The sequence below is a fragment of the Ranitomeya imitator genome, chromosome 7 (genome assembly GCF_032444005.1).
Source record: "Ranitomeya imitator isolate aRanImi1 chromosome 7, aRanImi1.pri, whole genome shotgun sequence".
NCBI classification, from domain to species: domain Eukaryota; kingdom Metazoa; phylum Chordata; class Amphibia; order Anura; family Dendrobatidae; genus Ranitomeya; species Ranitomeya imitator.
The window spans coordinates 44,117,155-44,143,622 of record NC_091288.1 but is presented as its reverse complement, the minus strand read 5'-3'; the positions used below and the strand labels follow the sequence as shown (position 1 = coordinate 44,143,622).

Below are 26,468 nucleotides of genomic sequence, written 5' to 3'. Positions count from 1 at the left end.
GGTCAATAGGGGCATGTCTTAACATTTCTCAGCATAATTACCCTGTGAGACACGTCCTACTTACACTCTGTAGTGCTAAGGCATGTGAATATGAGTTTTTGAGTAGTCGTATTATCATCAAATGCAGGATTACAATGGAAAGTAATGACACAGGATCCACCATTCTCAAAAAGTGATGTCACAGCTCACCTCCTCCTCCTGTACAATGACTGATAACTAGTGTTGAGCATTCCGATACCGCAAGTATCGGGTATCGGCCGATACTTGCGGTATCGGAATTCCGATACCGAGATCCGATACTTTTGTGGTATCGGGTATCGGTATCGGATACATAGAGATGTGTAAAATAAAGAATTAAAATAAAAAATATTGATATATTTACCTCTCCGGCGGCCCCTGGTGAGTCCGAGGGTAACCGGCAGGCTTCGTTGTTCAAAATCAGCGCTTTTAGGACCTGAGAATCACGTCCCGGCTTCTGATTGGTCGCGGGCCGCCCATGTGACCGTCACGCGACCAATCACAAGCCGCGACGTCACCGCAAGCTATTAGCGCGCTCATTTTTGAAAAATGAGCGCGTTAATGACTTTCAAAGACGTAGCGGCTTGTGATTGGTCGCGGCCACGCGACCAATCACAAGCCGCGACGTCACCGCAAGCTATTAACGCGCTCATTTTTAAAAATGAGCACGTTAATGGCTTTCAAAGACGTAGCGGCTTGTGATTGGTCGCGTGGCCGCGACCAATCACAAGCCGCGACGTCACCGCAAGCTATTAACGCGCTCATTTTTAAAAATGAGCGCGTTAATGGCTTTCAAAGACGTAGCGGCTTGTGATTGGTCGCGTGGCCGCGACCAATCACTAGCCGCGACGTCACCGCAAGCTATTAACGCGCTCATTTTTAAAAATGAGCGCGTTAATGGCTTTCAAAGACGTAGCGGGTTGTGATTGGTCGCGGCCACGCGACCAATCACAAGCCGCTACATCTTTGAAAGTCATTAACGCGCTCATTTTTAAAAATGAGCGCGTTAATAGCTTGCGGTGACGTCGCGGCTTGTGATTGGTCGCGGCCACGCGACCAATCACAAGCCGCTACGTCTTTGAAAGCCATTAACGCGCTCATTTTTAAAAATGAGCGCGTTAATAGCTTGCGGTGACGTCGCGGCTTGTGATTGGTCGCGTGGCCGCGACCAATCACAAGCCGCTACGTCTTTGAAAGTCATTAACGCGCTCATTTTTCAAAAATGAGCGCGCTAATAGCTTGCGGTGACGTCGCGGCTTGTGATTGGTCGCGTGGCGGTCACATGGGCGGCCCGCGACCAATCAGAAGCCGGGACGTGATTCTCAGGTCCTAAAAGCGCTGATTTTGAACAAAGAAGCCTGCCGGTTACCCGCGCTGAGTTCAGGGGCCGCCGGAGAGGTAAATATATCAATATTTTTTATTTTAATTCTTTATTTTACACATCCCTATGGATCCCAGGGCCTGAAGGAGAGTTTCCTCTCCTTCAGACCCTGGGAACCATGAGAATACCTTCCGATACTTGATGTCCCATTGACTTGTATTGGTATCGGATATCGGTATCGGCGATATCCGATATTTTTCGGGTATCGGCCGATACTATCCGATACCGATACTTTCAAGTATCGGACGGTATCGCTCAACACTACTGATAACACCTCTATATACAGTAGATAACACAGGATCCACCATTCACAATATGCGATGTCACAGCTCACCTTCTCCTCCTGTACAATGACTGATACCTCTATATACAGTAGATAACACAGGATCCACTATTCACAATATGCAATGTCACAGCTCACCTCCTCCTTCTCTACAATGACTGATAACCCCTCTATATAGTGTAGATAACACAGGATCCGCCATTCACAATAGGTGATGTCACAGCTCACCTCCACCGTCTCTACAATGACTGATAACCCCTCTATATACTGTAGATAACACATGATCCACCATTCACAATAGGTGATGTCACAGCTCACCTCCTCCTCCTGTACAATGACTGATAACCCCTCTATATACTGTAGATAACACATGATCCACCATTCACAATAGGTGATGTCACAGCTCACCTCCTCCTCCTGTACAATGACTGATAACACCTCTATATACAGTAGATAACACAGGACCCACCATTCACAACAGGTGATGTTACAGCTCACCTCCTCTTCCTGTACAATGAATGATAACATCTCTATATACTATAGATAACACAGGACCCACCATTCACAATATGCGATGTCACAGCTCACCCCCTCCTGTACAATGACTGATAACACCTCTATATACAGTACATAACACAGGATCCACCATTCACAATAGGTGATGTCACAGCTCACCTCCTCCTCCTCCTGTACAATGACTGATAACACCTCTACATACAGTAGATAACACAGGATCCACCATTCACAATAGGCGATGTCACAGCTCACCTCCTCCTCCTGTACAATGACTGATAACACCTCTATATACAGTAGATAACACAGAATCCACCATTCCCAATAGGTGATGTCACAGCTCACCTCCTCCTCTGTTATGACCTGGTGGTAAGGACAATAATGGACCTGGTGGTTAAGAGCACACGGAATGACCTGATAGTTACTAATAATATAGGACGAGCTCTGAGACGTGGGAACTCTGCTGACCGCAATCCCTAATCCTATCACACACACTAGAAATAGCCGTGGATTGCTCCTAACGCTCCCTATGCAACTCGACAGCCTAAGAAACTAGCTAGTCCTAGAGATAGAAAAATAAAGCCTACCCTGCCTCAGAGAAATTCCCCAAAGGAAAAGGCAGCCCCCCACATATAATGACTGTGAGTAAAGATGAAAATTACAAACACAGAGATGAAATAGATTTAGCAAAGTGAGGCCCGACTTACTGAACAGACAGAGGATAGGAAAGGTAACTTTGCGGTCAGCACAAAAAACTACAAAAAGACAACGCAGAGGGCGCAAAAAGACCCTCCGCACCGACTCACGGTGCGGAGGCGCTCCCTCTGCGTCCCAGAGCTTCCAGCAAGCAAGACAAAATCAAAATAGCAAGCTGGACAGAAAAATAGCAAACCAGAGAAAAACAAGCAGGAACTTAGCTTCTGCTGGGAAGACAGGTCACAAGAACGATCCAGGAGAGAACAAGACCAATACTGGAACATTGACAGGTGGCATGGAGCAAAGATCTAAGTGGAGTTAAATAGAGCAGCCAGCTAACGAATTAACCTCGTCACCTGTGGAAGGAAACTCAGAAGCCGCAGCTCCACTCACAACCACCAGAGGAAGCCCATGGACAGAACCAGCCGAAGTACCATTCCGGACCACAGGAGGGAGCTTGACAACAGAATTCACAACAGTACCCCCCCCCCCCCCCTTGAGGAGGGGTCACCGAACCCTCACCAGAGCCCCCAGGCCGACCAGGACGAGCCAAATGAAAGGCACGAACCAGATCGGCAGCATGAACATCGGAGGCAAAGACCCAGGAACTTTTGCAGACTCTTCACAGATGTCGGCTGAGTCCAATCATAAATGGCCTGGACTTTAACAGGGTCCATCTCGATAGTAGAAGGGGAAAAAATGAAACCCAAAAATGAAACCTTCTGAACTCCAAAGAGACACTTTGACCCCTTCACAAACAAAGATTTCGCACGAAGGACCTGGAACACCATTCTGACCTGCTTCACGTGAGACTCCCAATCATCCGAGAAGACCAAAATATCATCCAAAATATACAATCAGGAATTTATCCAGGTACTCTCGGAAGATGTCATGCATAAAGGACTGAAATACTGATGGAGCATTGGAAAGCCCGAATGGCATAACCAGGTACTCAAAATGGCCCTCGGGCGTATTAAATGCTGTTTTCCATTCATTGCCCTGTTTAATACGCACAAGATTATACGCACCACGAAGATCTATCTTGGTGAACCAACTAGCCCCCTTAATCCGAGCAAATAAATCCGACCGCAGCGGCAAAGGGTACTGAAATTTGACTGTGATCTTATTAAGAAGGCGGTAATCAATACAAGGTCTCAAAGAACCATCCTTCTTGGCCACAAAAAAGAACCCTGCTCCCAATGGTGACGACGACGGGCGAATATGACCCTTCTCCAAGGATTCCTTTACATAACTCCGCATAGCGGCGTGCTCTGGCACAGATAAATTGAACAGTCGGCCCTTAGGAAACTTACTACCAGGAATCAAATTGATAGCACAATCGCAATCCCTATGAGGAGGTAGGGCACTGGATTTGGGCTCATCAAATACATCCCGGTAATCCGACAAAAACTCCGGGACTTCAGAAGGAGTGGAAGACGAAATAGACAAAAATGGAACATCACCATGTACCCCCTGACAACCCCAGCTGGACACAGACATAAATTTCCAATCCAATACTGGATTATGGACCTGTAGCCATGGCAACCCCAAAACGACCACATCATGCAGATTATGCAACACCAAAAAGCGAATATCCTCCTGATGTGCAGGAGCCATGCACATGGTCAATTGGGTCCAGTACTGAGGCTTATTCTTGGCCAAAGGCGTAGCATCAATTCCTCTCAATGGAATAGGATACTGCAAGGGCTCCAAGAAAAAACCACAGCGCCTAGCAAACTCCAAGTCCATCAAATTCAGGGCAGCGCCTGAATCCACAAATGCCATAACAGAATAGGATGACAAAGAGCAAATCAGAGTAATGGACAATAGAAATTTTGACTGTACCGTACCAATGGTGGCAGACCTAGCGAAACGCTTAGTGCGCTTAGGACAATCGGAGATAGCATGAGTGGAATCACAACAGTAAAAACACAGCCCATTCCGACGTCTGTGTTCTTGCCGTTCAGCTCTGGTCAAAGTCCTATCACATTGCATAGGCTCAGGTCTATGCGCAGATAATACCGCCAAATGGTGCACAGCTTTACGCTCACGCAAGCGTCGATCGATCTGAATGGCCAAAGACATAGACTCATTCAGACCAGCAGGCATGGGAAATCCCACCATGACATCCTTAAGGGCTTCAGAGAGACCCTTTCTGAAAATTGCTGCCAGGGCACATTCATTCCACTGAGTGAGTACAGACCACTTCCTAAACTTCTGACAATACATCTCTACCTCATCCTGACCCTAACACAGAGCCAGCAAGATTTTCTCTGCCTGATCCACTGAATTAGGTTCATCATAAAGCAATCCGAGCGCCAGAAAAAAACGCATCAACATCACGCAATGCCGGATCTCCTGGCGCAAGGGAAAATGCCCAGTCTTGAGGGTCGCCACGTAACAAAGAAATAATGATTTTCACTTGTTGAACAGGGTCACCTGAGGAGCGAGGTTTCAAAGCAAGAAACAATTTACAATTATTTTTGAAATTCAGAAACTTAGATCTATCCTCAAAAAACAAATCAGGAATTGGAATCCTAGGCTCTGATATCGGATTCTGAACCACAAAATCTTGAATGTTTTGTACCCTTGCAGTGAGATTATCCATACAAGAGGACAGACCTTGAATGTCCATATCTACACCTGTATCCTGAACCACCCAGAGGTAAAGGGGAAAAGAGAGACAAAACACACTGCAAAGAAAAAAAAATGGTCTCAGCATTTCTCTTATCCCTCTATTGAGATGCATTAATACTTTGGGCCACCTGTACTGTTATGACCTGGTGGTAAGGACAATAATGAACCTGGTGGTTAAGAGCACACGGAATGACCTGATAGTTACTAATAATATAGGACGAGCTCTGAGACGTGGGAACTCTGCTGACCGCAATCCCTAATCCTATCACACACACTAGAAATAGCCGTGGATTGCTCCTAACGCTCCCTATGCAACTCGACACAGCCTAAGAAACTAGCTAGCCCTAGAGATAGAAAAATAAAGCCTACCCTGCCTCAGAGAAATTCCCCAAAGGAAAAGGCAGCCCCCCACATATAATGACTGTGAGTAAAGATGAAAATTACAAACACAGAGATGAAATAGATTTAGCAAAGTGAGGCCCGACTTACTGAACAGACAGAGGATAGGAAAGGTAACTTTGCGGTCAGCACAAAAAACTACAAAAAGACCACGCAGAGGGCGCAAAAAGACCCTCCGCACCGACTCATGGTGCGGAGGCTCTCCCTCTGCGTCCCAGAGCTTCCAGCAAGCAAGACAAAATCAAAATAGCAAGCTGGACAGAAAAATAGCAAACCAGAGAAAAACAAGCAGGAACTTAGCTTCTGCTGGGAAGACAGGTCACAAGAACGATCCAGGAGAGAACAAGACCAATACTGGAACATTGACAGGTGGCATGGAGCAAAGATCTAAGTGGAGTTAAATAGAGCAGCCAGCTAACGAATTAACCTCGTCACCTGTGGAAGGAAACTCAGAAGCCGCAGCTCCACTCACAACCACCAGAGGAAGCCCATGGACAGAACCAGCCGAAGCACCATTCCGGACCACAGGAGGGAGCTTGACAACAGAATTCACAACACTCCTCCTCCTGTACAATGACTGATAACTCCTCTATATACAGTAGATAACACAGGATCCACCATTCACAATAGGTGATGTCACAGCTCACCTCCTCCTGTACAATGACTGATAACACCTCTATATACAGTAGATAACACAAGGTCCACCATTCACAGTAGGTGATATCACAGCTCACCTCCTCCTCCTGTACAATGACTGATAACACCTCTATATACAGTATATAACACAGGAGCCACCATTCACAGTAGGTGATATCACAGCTCACCTCCTCCTCCTGTACAATGACTGATAACACCTCTATATACAGTAGATCAGTGTTTTTCAACCAGTGTGCCGCGGCACACTAGTGTGCCGCGACACATGGTCGGGTGTGCCGCGGGGAACGGGAGTCAGCTGTTCTCTGTGCCGACTGTCAAGCTGACAGCCGGCACAGAGAAGCTGCAGCGCGCCGGCTCCCGGAGATCAATTGTACTCGCAGACATCTACCAGCTGCGAGTACAATTGAGGCCAGGGGCGGACACAGACAGCTTGGGGCCCCTGTGCAGGAAATGTGTTTGGGCCCCCCCTTCTTTAAAGGCGACAAAGCTAATATATATATATATATATATATATATATATATATATATATATATATATATATATATGTATATGTACTGTAGAATATGCCCATGTATAATAAACACCTGTGTCTACTGCATATGTGACATAGTATACATTAATGTATAAGGGTATGGTTCCACGGTCAGGAATCGGCAGCGCTTTGGATGCAGCACATGTCCGCTCGGTCCAAAGCGCTGCCGGCTTTTGTACGAGTGATGCTTCCGCATGTGTTCATTGAACACATGCGGAATCACCGCATCCTACACATTGGACTGTGATATTTATCTTGTGGAGACTGAGCGTCTCCGCAAGATAAATAGACATGCTACGGTCTAGAAAGATGTGCCGCATGTCCGTCTCTGCAGGGAAGCTGCGGGTGCCGCTGCATACATAGTGGACATTGGATTCCTTGAAATCTCATGCACTATGCTGTAACATCAGGAGCTGCGGACTGGATGCTGCGGATGTACACAGCGTCCAATCCGCAGAGTTTACTGACAGTGGAAACATACCCTTATATGTGTGTTTACTGCAACAGATACAGTATATGTGAAAAAGTCTTCACTGGGGGATGGGCTCAGGGGTCGGTCCCAGCCTGGATCTGATACTGCAGTGATGACTGGAGTCCCGTCAGAGAATAGACCCAGTGATTTAGTGACTGTGTTCCTGAGCTCTGAACTCTCTGGTCCCTGCTGTGTGTGGATGAAAATCCTGCACTGACCAGAGAACACAAAGCTCCGGGGGTCACAGTCAGTAAATCACTGCTTCTAGTCTCTGACTGCTGCCCCTGTCTCCCCTCTTTACTCTGCAAACAATCCGTCACATTCAGACCGTTCTTTACCTCCTGTTCAGGGGGTGATTGAGGTCCTGCACAGCTGCAGCTTCCTTCCAGGCATGAGTGTGCAGAAGCCAGTGTGCGGCAGCTTCCTGTCTCGCACAGCCGCAGCGCGGAATGATGATGTCATTCAGCTGAGCCGCTGCTGTCTGTGTGAGAAAGGAAGCAGGAAGCATCCATTCCCTGCAGATCCGTTGCCATTTTCTCTTGCAGGCAGCGGAGCTGCAGGGATTGCTCCATGCCTGCCGCACATGAGGGCAATCTGGCCAGGGGGCCCCCGGAGCCTCGGAGCCGGATAGACTGGCCAGATTGCCCTCTATATTAGCCGCCCTCAGGGGTGAACCTAGCCTCTCTGCTGCCTGAGGCGAACGGAAAAATGGCTCCTAACATAAATAAAAACATGAGAATTAGTTAGTATCACAAATAACATTTACATCCAGGTACCTTATAGATAACGTCGTCTCTGGAGCTGTTCTTCTTTTCTTCATCTTGTCCAGACCCCATGATGAGTTTTGTCATCCACAGCCGTCTCTGCAGACTTCCATCTTCTCCGTTCTTTTGCAGAAAGTCTCCACAAGATGCCCTTAAAGATACAAGTGTCATTATAATGCTCCGGAATAAAAAATTGCCCCTCACTATATTGTCTGCACAAAATATGACCCCCACACTGTCCCTCTTATGGTACATGCTCTTCACACTGACCTCTCCTTTCTATACCGGCCCCCTCTTCACACTGTCCACTCACACTGTGTCCCCCCTATAGGGCCTAGTATTTATACTCCATATTTATACTCCATCCTTCCACCCTGTGTGCATGGCTCCCCCATCCTTCTCCCCTGCGTTCACGGCTCCCGTAATTCCTTCTCCCCTGCGTTCACGGCTCCGCCATCCTTCTCCCCTGCGTTCACGGCTCCCCCATCCTTCTCCCCTGCGTTCACGGCTCCCCCATCCTTCTCCCCTGCGTGCTGGGCTCCCCCATCCTTCTCCCCTGCGTTCACGGCTCCCCCATCCTTCTCCCCTGCGTGCTGGGCTCCCCCATCCTTCTCCCCTGCATTCACGGCTCCCCCATCCTTCTCCCCTGCGTGCTGGGCTCCCCCATCCTTCTCCCCTGCGTTCACGGCTCCCCCATCCTTCTCCCCTGCGTTCACGGCTCCCCCATCCTTCTCCCCTGCGTTCACGGCTCCCCCATTCTTCTCCCCTGCGTTCACGGCTCCCCCATCCTTCTCCCCTGCGTGCATGCCTCCCCTATCCTCCCACCCTGCGTGCATGGCTCCCCCATTCTTCTCCCCTGTGTGCATGGCTCCACATCCTTTTTCCCTGCGTGCATGGCTCCACATCCTTTTTCCCTGCGTGCATGGCTCCACATCCTTTTTCCCTGCGTGCATGGCTCCACATCCTTTTTCCCTGCGTGCATGGCTCCCCATCCTTTTTCTCTGCGTGCATGGCTCCCCATCCTTTTTCCCTGCGTGCATGGCTCCCCATCCTTTTTCCCTGCGTGCATGGCTCCCCATCCTTTTTCCCTGCGTGCATGGCTCCCCATCCTTTTTCCCTGCGTGCATGGCTCCCCATCCTTTTTCCCTGCGTGCATGGCTCCACATCCTTTTTCCCTGCGTGCATGGCTCCACATCCTTTTTCCCTGCGTGCATAGCTCCACATCCTTTTTCCCTGCGTGCATGGCTCCACATCCTTTTTCCCTGCGTGCATGGCTCCCCATCCTTTTTCCCTGCGTGCATGGCTCCCCATCCTTTTTCCCTGCGTGCATGGCTCCACATCCTTTTTCCCTGCGTGCATGGCTCCCCATCCTTTTTCCCTGCGTGCATGGCTCCACATCCTTTTTCCCTGCGTGCATGGCTCCACATCCTTTTTCCCTGCGTGCATGGCTCCACATCCTTTTTCCCTGCGTGCATGGCTCCACATCCTTTTTCCCTGCGTGCATGGCTCCACATCCTTTTTCCCTGCGTGCATGGCTCCACATCCTTTTTCCCTGTGTGCATGGCTCCCCATCCTTTTTCCCTGCGTGCATGGCTCCACATCCTTTTTCCCTGCGTGCATGGCTCCACATCCTTTTTCCCTGCGTGCATGGCTCCACATCCTTTTTCCCTGCGTGCATGGCTCCCCATCCTTTTTCCCTGCGTGCATGGCTCCACATCCTTTTTCCCTGCGTGCATGGCTCCACATCCTTTTTCCCTGCGTGCATGGCTCCACATCCTTTTTCCCTGCGTGCATGGCTCCACATCCTTTTTCCCTGCGTGCATGGCTCCCCATCCTTTTTCCCTGTCATACTTACCTCTCACCGCGCAGCACAGAACAGAACTTCCTTCCTGGCATCTCTTCTGCAGCGTCTTCCTTCCTGTCTTCAGCGGTCACGTGATAGCGCTAATTAAGGTAATGAATATGCGCATATTCATGACCTTAAATTAGCGGTACCATGTGACCGCTGAAGACAGGACGCGCTGCAGGCGCTGGGACGCAGTTGCAGCCACCGCTGGAGGAAGGTGAGTATTACGTTTTCAGGGAGGGGGGCGGGAATGAGGGAGGATAGGGAGGAGGGGGGGCGGGCACTTGACCCCGGAGTTTTAGAAAAAAAAAAAACTAGCAGCGCAAATTCACTTACTATAGAGTCTGCCGCCCTCTCTTCTGCCGCCTGATAGTCAAATCGCCTAATGGTAGCAGCGTCCCTGGCCGCCCTGCAGGGGCCCCCCAGAGCCTCCGGGCCCCGGTGCAGCTGCACCGGTTGAACCGGCGGTATGTCCGCCCATGATTGAGGCTCTGACCGCTGGGTCAGAGCGACGCCAGCAGCGTGATCAAGTCATGTGATCACGCTGCTGACGTCACTATCCGGCGCGCAGGAGACAGAAGAGACTTGGTGGTAAGTGCTCCTGTGCTGTGGAGCTGAAGACACCGAAGATTTAGCGTGGGGTGGGTTTATGGGGAGTATGTGGGGGGATTTATTAAGTGTGTGGGGGGATTTTTTAAGTGTGTGGGGGGATTTATTAAGTGTGGGGGGATTTATTCAGTGTGTGAGGGGGATTTATTCAGTGTGTGGGGGGGATTTATTCAGTGTGTGGTTGGGATTTATTCAGTGTGTGGGGGGGATTTATTCAGTGTGTGGTTGGGATTTATTCAGTGTGTGGGGGGGATTTATTCAGTGTGTGGGGGGATTTATTCAGTGTGTGTGGGGGGATTTATTAAATGTGTGGGGGGATTTATTAAGTGTGTGGGGGGATTTTTTAAGTGTGTGGGGGGATTTATTAAGTGTGTGGGGGGATTTATTAAGTGTGTGGGGGGATTTTTTAAGTGTGTGGGGGGATTTATTAAGTGTGTGGGGGGATTTATTAAGTGTGGGGGGATTTATTCAGTGTGTGGGGGGGATTTATTCAGTGTGTGGTTGGGATTTATTCAGTGTGTGGGGGGGATTTATTCAGTGTGTGGTTGGGATTTATTCAGTGTGTGGGGGGGATTTATTCAGTGTGTGGTTGGGATTTATTCAGTGTGTGTGGGGGGATTTTTTAAGTGTGTTGGGGGATTTATTCAGTGTGTGGGGGGGATTTATTCAGTGTGTGGGGGGGATTTATTCAGTGTGTGGGGGGATTTATTCAGTGTGTGGGGGGGATTTATTCAGTGTGTGTGGGGGGATTTATTAAGTGTGTGGGGGGATTTATTAAGTGTGTGGGGGGATTTTTTAAGTGTGTGGGGGGATTTATTAAGTGTGTGGGGCGATTTATTAAGTGTTGGGGGATTTATTCAGTGTGTGGTTGGGATTTATTCAGTGTGTGGGGGGGATTTATTCAGTGTGTGGGGGGATTTATTCAGTGTGTGGGGGGGATTTATTCAGTGTGTGGGGGGATTTATTCAGTGTGTGGGGGGGATTTATTCAGTGTGTGGTTGGGATTTATTCAGTGTGTGGGGGGGATTTATTCAGTGTGTGGTTGGGATTTATTCAGTGTGTGTGGGGGGATTTATTAAGTGTGTGGGGGGATTTATTAAGTGTGTGGGGGGATTTTTTAAGTGTGTGGGGGGATTTATTAAGTGTGTGGGGCGATTTATTAAGTGTTGGGGGATTTATTCAGTGTGTGGGGGGGATTTATTCAGTGTGTGGGGGGGATTTATTCAGTGTGTGGGGGGATTTATTCAGTGTGTGGGGGGGATTTATTCAGTGTGTGTGGGGGGATTTATTAAGTGTGTGGGGGGATTTATTAAGTGTGTGGGGGGATTTTTTAAGTGTGTGGGGGGATTTATTAAGTGTGTGGGGCGATTTATTAAGTGTTGGGGGATTTATTCAGTGCGTGGTTGGGATTTATTCAGTGCGTGGGGGGGATTTATTCAGTGTGTGGGGGGATTTATTCAGTGTGTGGGGGGGATTTATTCAGTGTGTGGGGGGGATTTATTCAGTGTGTGGGGGGATTTATTCAGTGTGTGGGGGGGATTTATTCAGTGTGTGGGGGGGATTTATTCAGTGTGTGGGGGGGATTTATTCAGTGTGTGGTTGGGATTTATTCAGTGTGTGGGGGGATTTATTCAGTGTGTGGGGGGGATTTATTCAGTGTGTGGGGGGGATTTATTCAGTGTGTGGGGGGGATTTATTCAGTGTGTGGTTGGGATTTATTCAGTGTGTGGGGGGGATTTATTCAGTGTGTGGTTGGGATTTATTCAGTGTGTGGGGGGGATTTATTCAGTGTGTGGGGGGATTTATTCAGTGTGTGGGGGGGATTTATTCAGTGTGTGGGGGGATTTATTCAGTGTGTGGGGGGATTTATTCAGTGTGTGGGGGGGGATTTATTCAGTGTGTGGTTGGGATTTATTCAGTGTGTGGGGGGGATTTATTCAGTGTGTGGTTGGGATTTATTCAGTGTGTGGGGGGATTTATTCAGTGTGTGGGGGGGATTTATTCAGTGTGTGGGGGGATATATTCAGTGTGTGGGGGGATTTATTCAGTGTGTGGGGGGGATTTATTCAGTGTGTGGGGGAATTTATTCAGTGTGTGGTTGGGATTTATTCAGTGTGTGGGGGGATTTATTCAGTGTGTGGGGGGATTTATTCAGTGTGTGGGGGGGGATTTATTCAGTGTGTGGGGGGATTTATTCAGTGTGTGGGGGGATTTATTCAGTGTGTGGGGGGGATTTATTCAGTGTGTGGGGGGATTTATTCAGTGTGTGGGGGGGATTTATTCAGTGTGTGGGGGGGATTTATTCAGTGTGTACGTGGGGGGGGCTGGAATTTATTTAGCATGTGTGGGGCAGGGTGCATTTATTCTGTGGAAGGGGATGGATTTATTCTATCGGAAGGGCAGTGGATATATTCTGTGGGGGTGAGTGGGGAGATGGGGGTGGACACAGTAGCGAGGGGAAAAATGTGTGCTGACACAGTATTGGGAGCAACGGTGATGGGATGTGTGAGGACAGTATTGGGAGTCGGGGGAATGTGTGAGGAGGAAATATGGAGAGAGCAAAAAGGTATGTTAGCAGGGGGGGGATGTACATGAGGAGGCTATTAGAAATGTGTGCAGACAGTATGGGGGGATGAAAGTGTGAGTGGACACATAATAGATACTGAGTAGTGTGAGGGTAACAGCCAGGAGGAGACAGTATGCCAAGTAGGAGGAGTGTAATGAAGGGGCACAGTAGAGAGACTGGGCTCTCTATGAGGGACACCGTATGAGAAGGCAGTGTGAAGTATGGAAAAGAGAGAGAGGGTAGTGTGGATGGCATGTACCATAAGAGGGACAGTGAGGGTCATATTATGTGCTGGGAATAAAGTGAGGGGCAATTATTTACTCAGGGGCTCAGCCTAGGGCAGATATTGTTATTCCGGAGCATTATAATAACACTGCTATCTTTAAGGGTGTTGTGTCGGGATGTGCTGCAGAAGACAGGAGAAGATGGAAGTCTGCAGAAACGAGCTCTGCCGGTGGATGAGAAGAGTCATCATGGCATCTGGACAAGGTGAAGATGAACAGAAAGAGGCGACTCCACAAACAACGTCATCTATCAGGTACCTAGATGTAAATGTGTTTTTTTTGTGATACTAATTTTCATTTTTATTTGTTAGGAACATTAAAGGGGATGTCCAAGGTTGTGATGAGTCTGCAGTTATACTATGTGACTGCAGACTTCTGAATTCTCACAGTGCACACTGCTATCATAATTCTCTGATGTTGGTGATTTACATACATGCGGTCATGTGCTGACTAGACATGTGTGGCCTCATTCAATGAAAATGAATTGACTGAGGCCGGACACGTCTAGTTAGAATGTGGCCAGAAGTATCCAAATCACATACTTGTGCTGTCATGACCGTCCACTCTGGCCACCGGCAAGGGAGAATCCTGAAAGTGTGCAGTGCTTGCGCTGTGAGAATTCAGAAGCCTGCAGTCACATAGAATGACTGCAGACTTTCATCTCAAACCTGGACGCACCATTTTGTGCCATTTTGGTTGGTGGTGTGCCTCGGGATTTTTTAAGTATAAAAAGTGTGCCGCGGCTCAAAAAAGGTTGAAAATCACTGCAGTAGGTAACACAGGATCCACCATTCACAATAGGTGATGTCACAGCTCACCTCCTCCTGTACAATGACTGATAACACCTCTACATACAGTAGATAACACAAGGTCCACCATTCACAGTAGGTGATATCACAGCTCACTTCCTCCTCCTGTCCAATGACTGATAACACCTCTACATACAGTAGATAACACAAGGTCCACCATTCACAGTAGGTGATATCACAGCTCACTTCCTCCTCCTGTACAATGACTGATAGCACCTCTACATACAGTAGATAACACAGGACCCACCACGCACAACAGGTGATGTCACAGCTCACCTCCTCCCTTCGCAATGATCTTTGCCCAGATTGGAGCCTACAATACAATTCAGTAGGGCCCGAGTCAGTCTGTTGCTGCTAATGTCCATGTTCCCAAAAGGAAGCAGGCGTCTAATATTAGGCTTAGTGGCCGTTATGAGAATTTCACATTTTTTTTATATAGCTAGTGACATGAAAAAAAAAATTACATTTTCTGCCCGACTTATGATTATTCTCCTAAGTTTGTACTTCTCATTTCACTTTTCGATTTCACGCTGAAGTTCTATTTCTACTGACCTCTATGGAGTCGTATAAGGCAATCTGTAACGCAGTCATAACCTACAACTGAAAAGTAACAATTATATCCATAAATAATTTCCTACAAAATACCAGATGCAAAAATAGTAATTTCCACACACCGCAATTATATTGTCAGCTCTGAAGAACGCCGGAATGCGCGATTTGTATTTGATAAATGAAATTCAAGGAACCAGACGAGATCTGACAATGATATATTGTTGGACGCTTCATCAGAAACACCCAAAACAAGGAAAGAAAATAACAAATATGTGAAGGGCTAATCTTTCTAAGTGTCCACATATAATTTGATGTTGTCTTTTTCTAAAAGACAAGATCAAACAATGATTTTGCTTGTCGATAGGTTTGAAAAGTTATGGAATCTAAGATTTGGCAGGTCTCAGCTTTCAATGTGTGGCTGTCAACAGGTTCCTCACTACAATTCATTTGTTTTGGCTTTCCACTGACAACCTGCAGCATTATGTCTATATATTATACATTCTGCCAGCACTATAGGTGCTCTTTTGTCCTTCCCCTTACTTCTCAAAGATTATGTATATATCTTAATATATACTTACCTTGTAATGTCTTCACATTCTGTTTCATCCAGATGTGTATGGATCCCAGAATTCAAAGCGGTGGAAGTTCACCGACCTCCATATTGGGACACCCAAGTGATGGGTGTCTCAATATGGAAACTGCTGGTGGTACCAACCTATTGCGCAGTACCACCAGCGGAACACTGTCGCACCATACACACATACTGTATACGCCGTACGCAACACACACTGTATACGCTGTACGCAGCTTCTTGTGCGGTACCACCAGCGGAACACCGTCGCACCACACACACACTGTATACGCCGTACGCAACACACACACACTGTATACGCTGTACGCAGCTTCTTGTGCGGTACCACCAGCAGAACACCGTCGCACCACACACACACTGTATACGCCGTATGCAACACACACACTGTATACGCTAAATTCAGTCTCTTGTGCGGTACTACCAGCGGAACATTGTTGCGAACACGCCGCCATCGGGATCAGCCAAATGATTCACTGTCCGCCGCCGTCTTTGTACAGGTTGAGCGCATGCGCAGTTTTAATGTGACCGCCGCTATCTGTCTGCACAAAGATGGCGGCAGTCTGATTTACTGCGCTTGATCCCGGCGGCAGATGTGCGACGTATCTACAGGCAGAAGAAGCCGGTCACATTAAAGGGGTTTTCCCACGAGCGAAAGTTCATTTTAAAAATTGTCTGTGTCTAACCGTGAACGGAGCATACCACATCTCCTGGGCAGGGGAGGAAGCAAAAGACAATACTGACATTACAGCAGGGGATCACAGAGGATTTCTTTTGTCATTTTTATGTGTACCTATATATTGTTTTGTTGTTTTTTTTAATCTAATTAGGTTTCCCTTGCAGCCATAGAATGAAATTGCAGAATTTTAGCTGCTTACAGCTATCACTAGGAAACACTTGCTTACAACAGCATGAAGATAAAACTGTTTTTTTCCTGCAAATGCAAGTCTAATATGTCCAGGAACAGTCTCCTTTCCTGTAACTTGTCATCCATTCTTTTTCAGAAAACAGCCACTTAAATAAACATTCTACCAGCACTATAGGTGCTGTACTTTCCTTTCCCTTACTTCTCAGGTTGCGTTGTTCTTGCCATCATCCAATGGCTTGTCTGCCTGAAAGAGAGCAGGAGTAGAGAGAAAAGTTCAGCACTGAATTCCTGTAATCCGTTGTGGAGTCAATGTTGACAAAGGTGGATTAGACTTGACAACAGGCAGTGGATAGCAAGTTAGACAAGACTGAGACACCTAGCGGCTGGTACTTAATTTTTGGTGCATAAGACAACACAATTTGTAAATATTGCAATATTCAATTTTCCTATTTTGTACGTTATCTATAAAATCAAGATCAAGTTGTCTGAAGTACAATGACTACTAAACTCTATGCTTTGTATATAGAGAAACAGGGATGTTGAAGTTTTAATTATTAAGAAATAATTCACAGATTCAGCTGCCATCTATGTAAGTGGATAAAAAAACATTAAAATGATCCAAATAAGGTAGGCAGAATGCATAAATATCCTGAGCCAGAAACAGTAATGATAGAAATGAACAGGGTTACGTGAGATTGGAAAAAGCATCAGTGGTGCTGCAGCTCAGCAGTTACCACCCATACAGAACAGGGGGTGCTGCTTCTGGAAAAATGTAAATCTCTTTCTAAACTCATATACAAACATTTTATCATCAAAGGCGACTGCTGGATGCTCAACCATCTTTAGAATAAAACCTTGTTCCACCACCACCATTGTCACTCTCGCCTATGGAATCCGGTGCAGGATCTCAATGGGTTATTTCTTATTCTGTAATGCTTTATATGAAACATTTCATTTAAAAAAACACTGAAATACTAAGTATTGACTAAAATTAAAAAATAGACATAATTTCCATGTTCAACTAATACGTCTATGTTTTGCGAAAAGGATATTGAGACATCAAGGCCGGGCAGAGCTGACAATTGGGCATGAACACGCAATGCATCATTATGAAGTCATCTATGGCGGAATCTAAAACAAATTGTGAACAAGACACAAAGAAATTATAAGCAGTGACACATCGACGATCAGTGTTTTACTTGTAAAGTGCTACTCCAGTGATTATTTTTATTGCAGTGCTGGAGTGGTGCAACTAATTTTCCTGCCCTTCTATATACATAATTGTCTAGGGGTCACTTCCGTCTATCTGTCTGTCCTTCTGTCACGGTTATTCATTCGCTGATTGGTCTCGGCAGCTGCCTGTCATGGCGCCGCGACCAATCAGCGACGGGCACAGTCCGATTAGTCCCTCCCCTATTCCCCTGCACTCACTGCCCGGCGCCCGCTCCGTAATGCCCTCCACTCACCGCTCACACAGGGTTAATGGCAGCGGTAACGGCCCGCGGTGTAACGCACTCCGTTACCGCTGCTATTAACCCTGTGTGTCCCCAACTATTTACTATTGATGCTGCCTATGCAGCATCAATAGTAAAAATATGTCATGTTAAAAATAATTTAAAAAAAACCAAAAAACAGCTATACTCACCATCCGCCACCTTTTCCACTCCTCGCGACGCTCCCAGGACCGCTCCATTGCAAGCGGCAGCTTCCGGTCCCAGGGCTGGTGTGCGACAAGGACCTGCCGTGACGTCACGGTCATGTGACCGCGACGTCATCATAAGTCCTGCTCACACCAGCCCTGGGACCGGAAGCTGCCGCTTGCAATGGAGCGGTCCCGGGAGCGTCGCGAGGAGCGGGAAAGGCGGCAGATGCTGAGTATAGCAGAACTTCAACGGGCCTTCGGAAGGTGAGTATATGTTTATTTGTTTTTTAAGGCTCTATACTAGGTGGCTCTGTGCTGGGCAATATACTACGTGGCTCTGCTATATAATATGTGGCTGGGCAATATACTACGTGGCTGGGCAATATACTACGTGACTGGCCAATATACTACGTGACTGGCCAATATACTACGTGGCTCTGCTATATACTATGTGGCTGGACAATATACTCTGTAGCTGGGCAATATAGTACGTGACTGGGCAATATACTACGTGGCTGGGCAATATACTACGTGGGCTGTGCAATATACTACGTGGCTCTGCTATATACTATGTGGCTGGGCAATATACTACGTGGCTGGGCAATATACTACGTGGGCTGGGCAATATACTACGTGACTAGGCAATATACCTTACTATGTGGCTCTGCTATATACTATGTGGTTCTGCTATATACTATGTGGCTGAGCAATATACTACGTCACTGGGCAATATACTACGTGGCTGGGCAATATACTACGTGGCTGGGCAATATACTACGTGACTGGGCAATATACTACGTGGCTGGGCAATATACTACGTGGCTGGGCAATATACTACGTGGCTCTGCTATATACTACGTGGCTCTGCTACATACTACGTGGCTGGGCAATATACTACGTGAGTGGGCAATATACTACGTGGCTCTGCTATATACTATGTGGCTGGGCAATATACTACGTGGGCTGGGCAATATACTACGTGACTAGGCAATATACCTTACTACGTGGCTCTGCTATATACTATGTGGTTCTGCTATATACTATGTGGCTGAGCAATATACTACGTCACTGGGCAATATACTACGTGGCTGGGCAATATACTACGTGGCTGGGCAATATACTACGTGACTGGGCAATATACTACGTAACTGGGCAATATACTACGTGGCTGGGCAATATACTACGTGACTGGGCAATATACTACGTCGCTGGGCAATATACTACGTCGCTGGCCAATATACTACGTCGCTGGCCAATATACTACGTCGCTGGGCAATATACTACGTGGCTGGGCAATATACTACGTCGCTGGGCAATATACTACGTGACTGGGCAATATACTACGTGGCTGGGCAATATACATACATGCATATTCTACAATACCCGATGTGTTAGAATCGGGCCACCATCTAGTAGTCTTATACTTACCGTCTGCCATCTTCACCTTTTAGTGGCGCTGCTTCGATTGGTTTCCTGTAGCCCGGATCGCTCCAAAGTTTGCTGGGTGATCCGGAAGTCACAATTCAATGTAACAGCCAGAACGCGGCTCTCGTAGACTCACATTCCGAGCTTATGACCGATACCTCTGACTTACCGTTGTCAGAAGTTATGGTCACAAGACAACGGTGTGGTGCTAGGAAGAGCTGAAGACGGCGGCTGGTAAGTACACTGCTCAAAAAAAAAAGGGAACACTAAAATCCCACATCCTAGATATCACTGAATGAAATATTCCGGTTGTAAAATCTTTATTCATTACATAGTGGAATGTGTTGAGAACAATAAAACCTAAAAAATAATCAACATAAATCACAACTAATATCCCACGGAGGTCTGGAGTTGGAATAATGCTCAAAATAAAAGTGCAAAATGAAGTTACAGGCTGATCCAACTTCAGTGGAAATGCCTCAAGACAAGGAAAAGATGCTCAGTAGTGTGTGTGGCCTCCACGTTCCTGTATGACCTCCCTTCAACGCCTGAGCATGCTCCTGATGAGGCGGCGGATGGTCTCCTGTGGGATCTCCTCCCAGACCTGGACTAAAGCATCTGCCAACTCCTGGACAGTCTGTGGTGCAACGTGACATTGGCGGATGGTGCAAGACATGATGCCCCAGATGTATTCAATCAGACTCAGGACTGGGGAATGGGCGGGCCAGTCCATAACTTCAATGCCTTCATCTTGCAGTAACTGCTGACACACTCCAGCCACATGAGGTCTGGCATTGTCCTGCATTAGAAGGAACCCAGGGCCAACCGCACCAGCATATGGTCTCACAAGGGGTCTGAGGATCTCAACTCGGTACCTAATGGCAGTCAGGCTACCTCTGGCGAGCACATGGAGGGCTGTGCGGCCCTCCAAAAAAATACCTCTCCACACCATTACTGACTCACTGCCAAACCGGTCATGCTGAAGGATGTTGCAGGCAGCAGATCACTCTCCATGGCGTCTCCAGACTCTGTCACATCTGTCACATGTGCTCAGTGTGAACCTGCTTTCATCTGTGAAGAGCACAGGGCACCAGTGGCGAATTTGCCAATCCTGGTGTTCTGTGGCAAATGCCAAGCATCCTGCACGGTGTTTGGCTGTGAGCACAACCCCCATCTGTGAATGTCGGGCACTCAGACCATCCTTATGGAGTCGGTTTCTAACCGTTTATGCAGACACATGCACATTTGTGGCCTACCAGAGGTCATTTTGCAGGGCTCTGGCAGTGGTCCTCCTGTTCCTACTTGCACAAAGGCAGAGGTAGCGGTCCTGCTGCTGGGTTGTTGTCCTCCTAGGGCCCCCTCCATGTCTCCTGGTGTACTGGCCTGTCTCCTGGTAGCGCTTCCAGCCTCTGGACACTACGCTGAAAGACACAGCAAACCTTCTTGCCACAGCTCGCATTGATGTGCCATCCTAGATGAGCTGCGCTACCTAAGCCACTTGTGTGGGTTGTAGAGTCCGTCTCATGCTACCACGAGTGTGAAAGCACAATCATCATTCAAAAGTGACCAAAACATCAGCCAGAAAGCATTGGTACTGAGATGTGGTCTGTGGTCCCCACCTGCACAACCACTCCTTCATTGAGTGTGTCTTGATAATTGCCAATAATTTCCATCTGTTGTCTATTCCATTTGCACAACAGAATGTGAAGTTGATTGTCAATCAGTGTTGCTTCCTAAGTGGACAGTTTGATTTCACAGAAGTTTGATTTACTTGGAGTTATATTCTGTTGAAGTGTTCCCTTTATTTTTTTGAGCAGTGTATAATACTAGGGTCAGTACTAGCCAAGTCTATGAGATTTCAGAAATCTTACGCACATGGCTTGCTTTTTCTTTTGTTTAATGACTGTTTTGTCAAAGAGCTGTGTTTTTGCAGAATTCAGCATGTCATTTTTACCCATTGAAAGCAGGTATCAGGTGCCAAAACCTGATGAAGTTGAATCAGATTTTTTTTATGTATTGAACTTTATCAGCGTGCACAAGAGACAAAAGTACTCTGACAAAAACGCAGCAAAAAGTAAGCAAAATCTGCTTTTTGCAAGCAGCTTTAAACTTTGCAGAAAAAAAAAAACAGGACAAAAGGAAGTGTGTGAACATAGCCTCAGTGTAAAACATCAGTGCTGATTTAGCATAAAGCCCTGTACATGGCAATATGTGAAGGGTGCGTGCTATATTTATTTATTAGTTATACTTTCAACAGAGAAGAAATTTGCGCCTAAAATTACTTGTCATGCAAACCATAATACACTAAGTAGATGCAATTTTGCTACTGCAGGATTGCAATGTAATACAACACATGAGAAAACTTTTTTGTTGCATGAAGTTATATTTAAAAGTACAATTTAATTAATAAGCCAATGTTAAAGGGATTTTCCGGTTTTGGAAAAGTTTGTTTTAAAGCAAATAAAATGTATCTTTATTCACAATCCTTGGGTCTAGCACTTAGTCTCCACTGCTGCTCCCGCTGTCTGCTATTGTCTGCAGCACTAAAATCGAGTCTCTTTATGTAACGGTCCATATTTTTACCTATTGATTCATTCATGCTGGGCTCCAGCCGCATCGTTTCTAAGAAGTGTTCCAAAATTTTCTCTGGATTCCCAGACATCACAGTGTACCTAGAATATAGAGAATATGCTTAAAATGTTTAAAAAATGGGAACATAGAAATACGGAACACTGAACAGATCTAGGCCCAATGTCAGACTATCCCAGCACCAATAGGCCCATTGTCAGATTATCCTGGCATCAATAGGCCCAATGTCAGACTATCCTGGCATCAATAGGCCCATTGTCAGACTATCCTAGCATCAATAGGCCCAATGTCAGACTATCCTAGCACCAATAGGCCCATTGTCAGACTATCCCAGCACCAATAGGCCCATTGTCAGACTATCCCAGCACCAATAGGCCCATTGTCAGACTATCCCAGCACCAATAGGCCCATTGTCAGACTATCCTGGCGCCAATAGGCCCAATGTCAGACTATCCTAGCATCAATAGGCCTAATGTCAGACTATCCTGGTGCCAATAGGCCCAATGTCAGACTATCCCAGCACCAATAGGCCCATGTCAGACTATCCTGGCGCCAATAGGTCCAATGTCAGACTATCCTAGCATCAATAGGCCTAATGTCAGACTATCCTGGTGCCAACAGGCCCAATGTCAGACTATCCCAGCACCAATAGGCCCATGTCAGACTATCCTGGCGCCAATAGGCCCAATGTCAGACTATCCTAGCATCAATAGGCCCAATGTCAGACTATCCTAGCATCAATAGGCCTAATGTCAGACTATCCTAGCATCAATAGGCCTAATGTCAGACTATCCTGGTGCCAATAGGCCCAATGTCAAACTATCCCAGCACCAATAGGCCCATGTCAGACTATTCTGGCGCCAATAGGCCCATTGTCAGACTATCCTAGCATCAATAGGCCCAATGTCAGACTATCCCAGCACCAATGGGCCCATTGTCAGACTATCCTGGCGCCAATAGGCCCAATGTCAGACTATCCTGGTGCCAATAGGCCCAATGTCAGACTATCCCAGCACCAATAGGCCCAAAGTCAGACCATCCTAGCGCCAATAGGCCCATTGTCAGACTATCCTGGTGCCAATAGGCCCATTGTCAGACTATCCTAGCACCAATAAGCCCATTGTCAGACTACCCTGGCGCCAATAGGCCCATTGTAAGACTATCCTAGCATCATTAGGCCCATTGTCAGACTATCCTGGCACCAATAGGCCCAATGTCACACTATCCTGGCACCAATAGGCCTAAAGGTACCGTCACACATAGCGACGCTGCAGCGATACCGACAACGATCCGGATCGCTGCAGCGTCGCTGTTTGGTCGCTGGAGAGCTGTCACACAGACAGCTCTCCAGCGACCAACGATCCCGAGGTCCCCGGTAACCAGGGTAAACATCGGGTAACTAAGCGCAGGGCCGCGCTTAGTAACCCGATGTTTACCCTGGTTACCATCCTAAAAAGTAAAAAAACAAACGCTACATACTTACCTTTCGCTGTCTGTCCTCGGCGCTCTGCTTCTCTGGTCTGGCTGTGAGCGCCGGGCAGCCAGAAAGCAGAGCGGTGACGTCACCGCTCTGCTTTCCGGCTGACCGACGCTCACAGCCAGAGCAGGAGGAGTGCAGAGCACAGCGCTGGAGGACAGAGAGCGGTAGGTAAGTATGTAGTGTTTGTTTTTTTACTTTTAGGATGGTAACCAGGGTAAACATCGGGTTACTAAGCGCGGCCCTGCGCTTAGTTACCCGATGTTTACCCTGGTTACCAGCAAAGACATCGCTGAATCGGTGTCACACACGCCGATTCAGCGATGTCTACGGGGAGTCCAGCGACGAAATAAAGTTCTGGACTTTCTTCCCTGACCAGCGATCTCCCAGCAGGGGCCTGATCGCTGCTGCCTGTCACACTGGACGATATCGCTAGCGAGGACGCTGCAACGTCACGGATCGCTAGCGATATCGTCTAGTGTGACAGTACCTTTATGTCAGACCATCCTAGCGCCAATAGGCCCATTGTCAGACTATCCTAGCATCAATAGGCCCAATGTCAGACTATCCTGACACCAATAAGCCCAATATCAGACTATCCTAGCACCAATAGGCGCAATGTCAGACTATCCTGACACCAATAGGCCCAATATCAGACTAACCTAGCGCCATTAGGCCCATTGTCAGACTACTCTATAATAGTGTGATTATTCAATAATTCTATGGTATCTATAACCCTGTATGTAACTCCTTTCTCATGTACAGCACCATGGAATTAATGTTGCTATATAAATAAATAATAATAATTATTATTATTCTGGCGCCAATAGGCCCATTGTCAGACTATTCTGGCACCAATTGGCCCAATGTCAGACTATCCTGGTGCCAATTGGCCCATTGTCAGACTATCCTGGCACCAATAAGCCCATTGTCAGGCTATCCTGGTGCCAATTGCCCATTGTCAGACTATCCTAGCACCAATTCTGTATTCCATTTCCCAACCAGACCCTCAGGGGCTTGACATGGCTCTCAGGTCTGAGCTGTTGGCAATGTCTGATTATATTGCAAACCATCATGGCACCATCAGTTTAATCTGTTCACTGACAACATGGTCAGAATTACATGACAGTAAACTGCAGTGTCCATAAGCATAATGTCACCAATACTTTCCTTGTACACTTTGTTAGTTGTAAACTGAGAAAAGACTAAACTGATAAAATAAATGTAGCAAAATTTTTAATTTAGCTATATTAAGTGAATCTGTCACCAGATTACCCAGTACAAACTGAATATATTAATAAATAGATCTCTTAGACCTGATGAAACTGGATTACTTACATTGAAAAAGCATATCAGAATGGCTGTATGATCATGATACTAAAATGAGCATTTTATGAGTGACCACCTAAAGAGTGACATAGCTCCGCAGTCTCCAGATGCAGCATACAAGTAGCCCCCAATGGGACTCCAGCACCTCTCACAGAATATTTCCTCTCCTTGCCTTTCTACTATGAGTAAGGTTTGATAAAGACCCAGTGGGTCAAAATGTTACCTTATACCATTGGAATACCTTATTGTCTCAACTGCAGTGAATCATTTCATTTTAGTGTTTTGAAAATAAAATTCTAAATTGTTTGCAACTTAAAGGAATTCTGAGTGCGACTGTTTATCCTTGGGATTACATTTGTGGAATAACTCCACGTTCAGTCAGCATCACCGTAGCAAGAGTGCGCGTCTTTTTCTTTTCTACAGCTCATGAGTTCCACGTCACACATATCCAGCCTCACTGACAGCTTATACTGAGCAGGGTGAGATCTCAGCAGGAAGGAAGGACAAGGAGGAGCTGTCAATGAGGCTAGGTGGGCAGAGATTGAGATAGATTTTTACAAAGATTTATTTAGCCTTTCTGACATGGCTTATCAAAGTAAGTATATTAGTCTGATTAGGTCTAAGAGGTCGATTCAATCATATGATTTTCACACGAGTGCTAGCTATGATTTTCATACCTATGATAGTCTACGGGGCCATTTACATGTCTGTGATTTTCACAGACCAAGAGGTCCATGTAAAATCACGGAGACGTGTCCAATTTTGATCCAAGGTTTGGATCAACATCAGCATTGCAAATCAATGGGTCCATGAAAAAAATTGTACCGCACGTGGATGACATACGAGAGCGTTCCGATATTCACGGACTGTCAGAACGTGGAGAAAAGGTTTATTTTTAAATTTCTCCATGTATGAGAAAAACGCTGCTGCAGAGAAGATATGAATCGCGGCTTCAGCACCATGTGGGGGGGACAGCGCTTATCTCTAGCGCTGTCTCCTGCACGGTGCGTGTGGTAACCAGTCGGCACACGTGTGCCACACTGATGTGCCACAGAAACGCACGGGCACACGGACATGGATAATTCCGGTACCGATTTTTCTGGTACTGGAATTATCTGGACGTGTGGGACTGCCCTAAAGGACTTGAACCTGCAATCCCTTGATCCCTATACAGCCACAGGCAGGGTTTTACAGGTGTAATGTCATGGCAGACAAGGAAGGCATCTATGCATCTATCACACCAAGTGGGTGGAGATGAACTCCGGAGTGGCAGCTGTTATTTGTAGGCTTGTGAGGGCTTATTTTTTGCGGGACGAGTTGTACTTTTGAACGACACCATTGGTTTTACCATGTCATGTACTAGAAAACGGGGAAAAAAAAATTCCAAGCGCAGTGAAATTGCAAAAAAAAAGTGAAATTCCACATTTGTTTTTTGTTTGGCTTTTTTACAAGGTTCACTAAATGCTAAAACTGACCTGCCATTATGATTCTCCAGGTCATTACGAGTTCATAGACACCAAACATGTCTAG

General features: G+C 46.8%; 1 protein-coding gene across 5 annotated transcripts in view; it reads right to left on the bottom strand.

Annotated features, from left to right (window-relative positions):
• The window catches only part of RAPGEF4 (Rap guanine nucleotide exchange factor 4), a 325,014-nt gene that overhangs the window by 73,669 nt on the left and 224,877 nt on the right, over nucleotides 1-26,468 (bottom strand). For all 5 annotated transcript variants that reach the window (XM_069733157.1, XM_069733158.1, XM_069733156.1 and 2 more), the window contains 2 exons: nucleotides 22,127-22,215; nucleotides 17,529-17,607 (listed from right to left, as the gene is read on the bottom strand). In XM_069733157.1, the coding sequence (XP_069589258.1) occupies nucleotides 17,529-17,607; nucleotides 22,127-22,215 (168 nt within the window). The remainder of the gene's footprint in view (nucleotides 1-17,528; nucleotides 17,608-22,126; nucleotides 22,216-26,468) is intronic.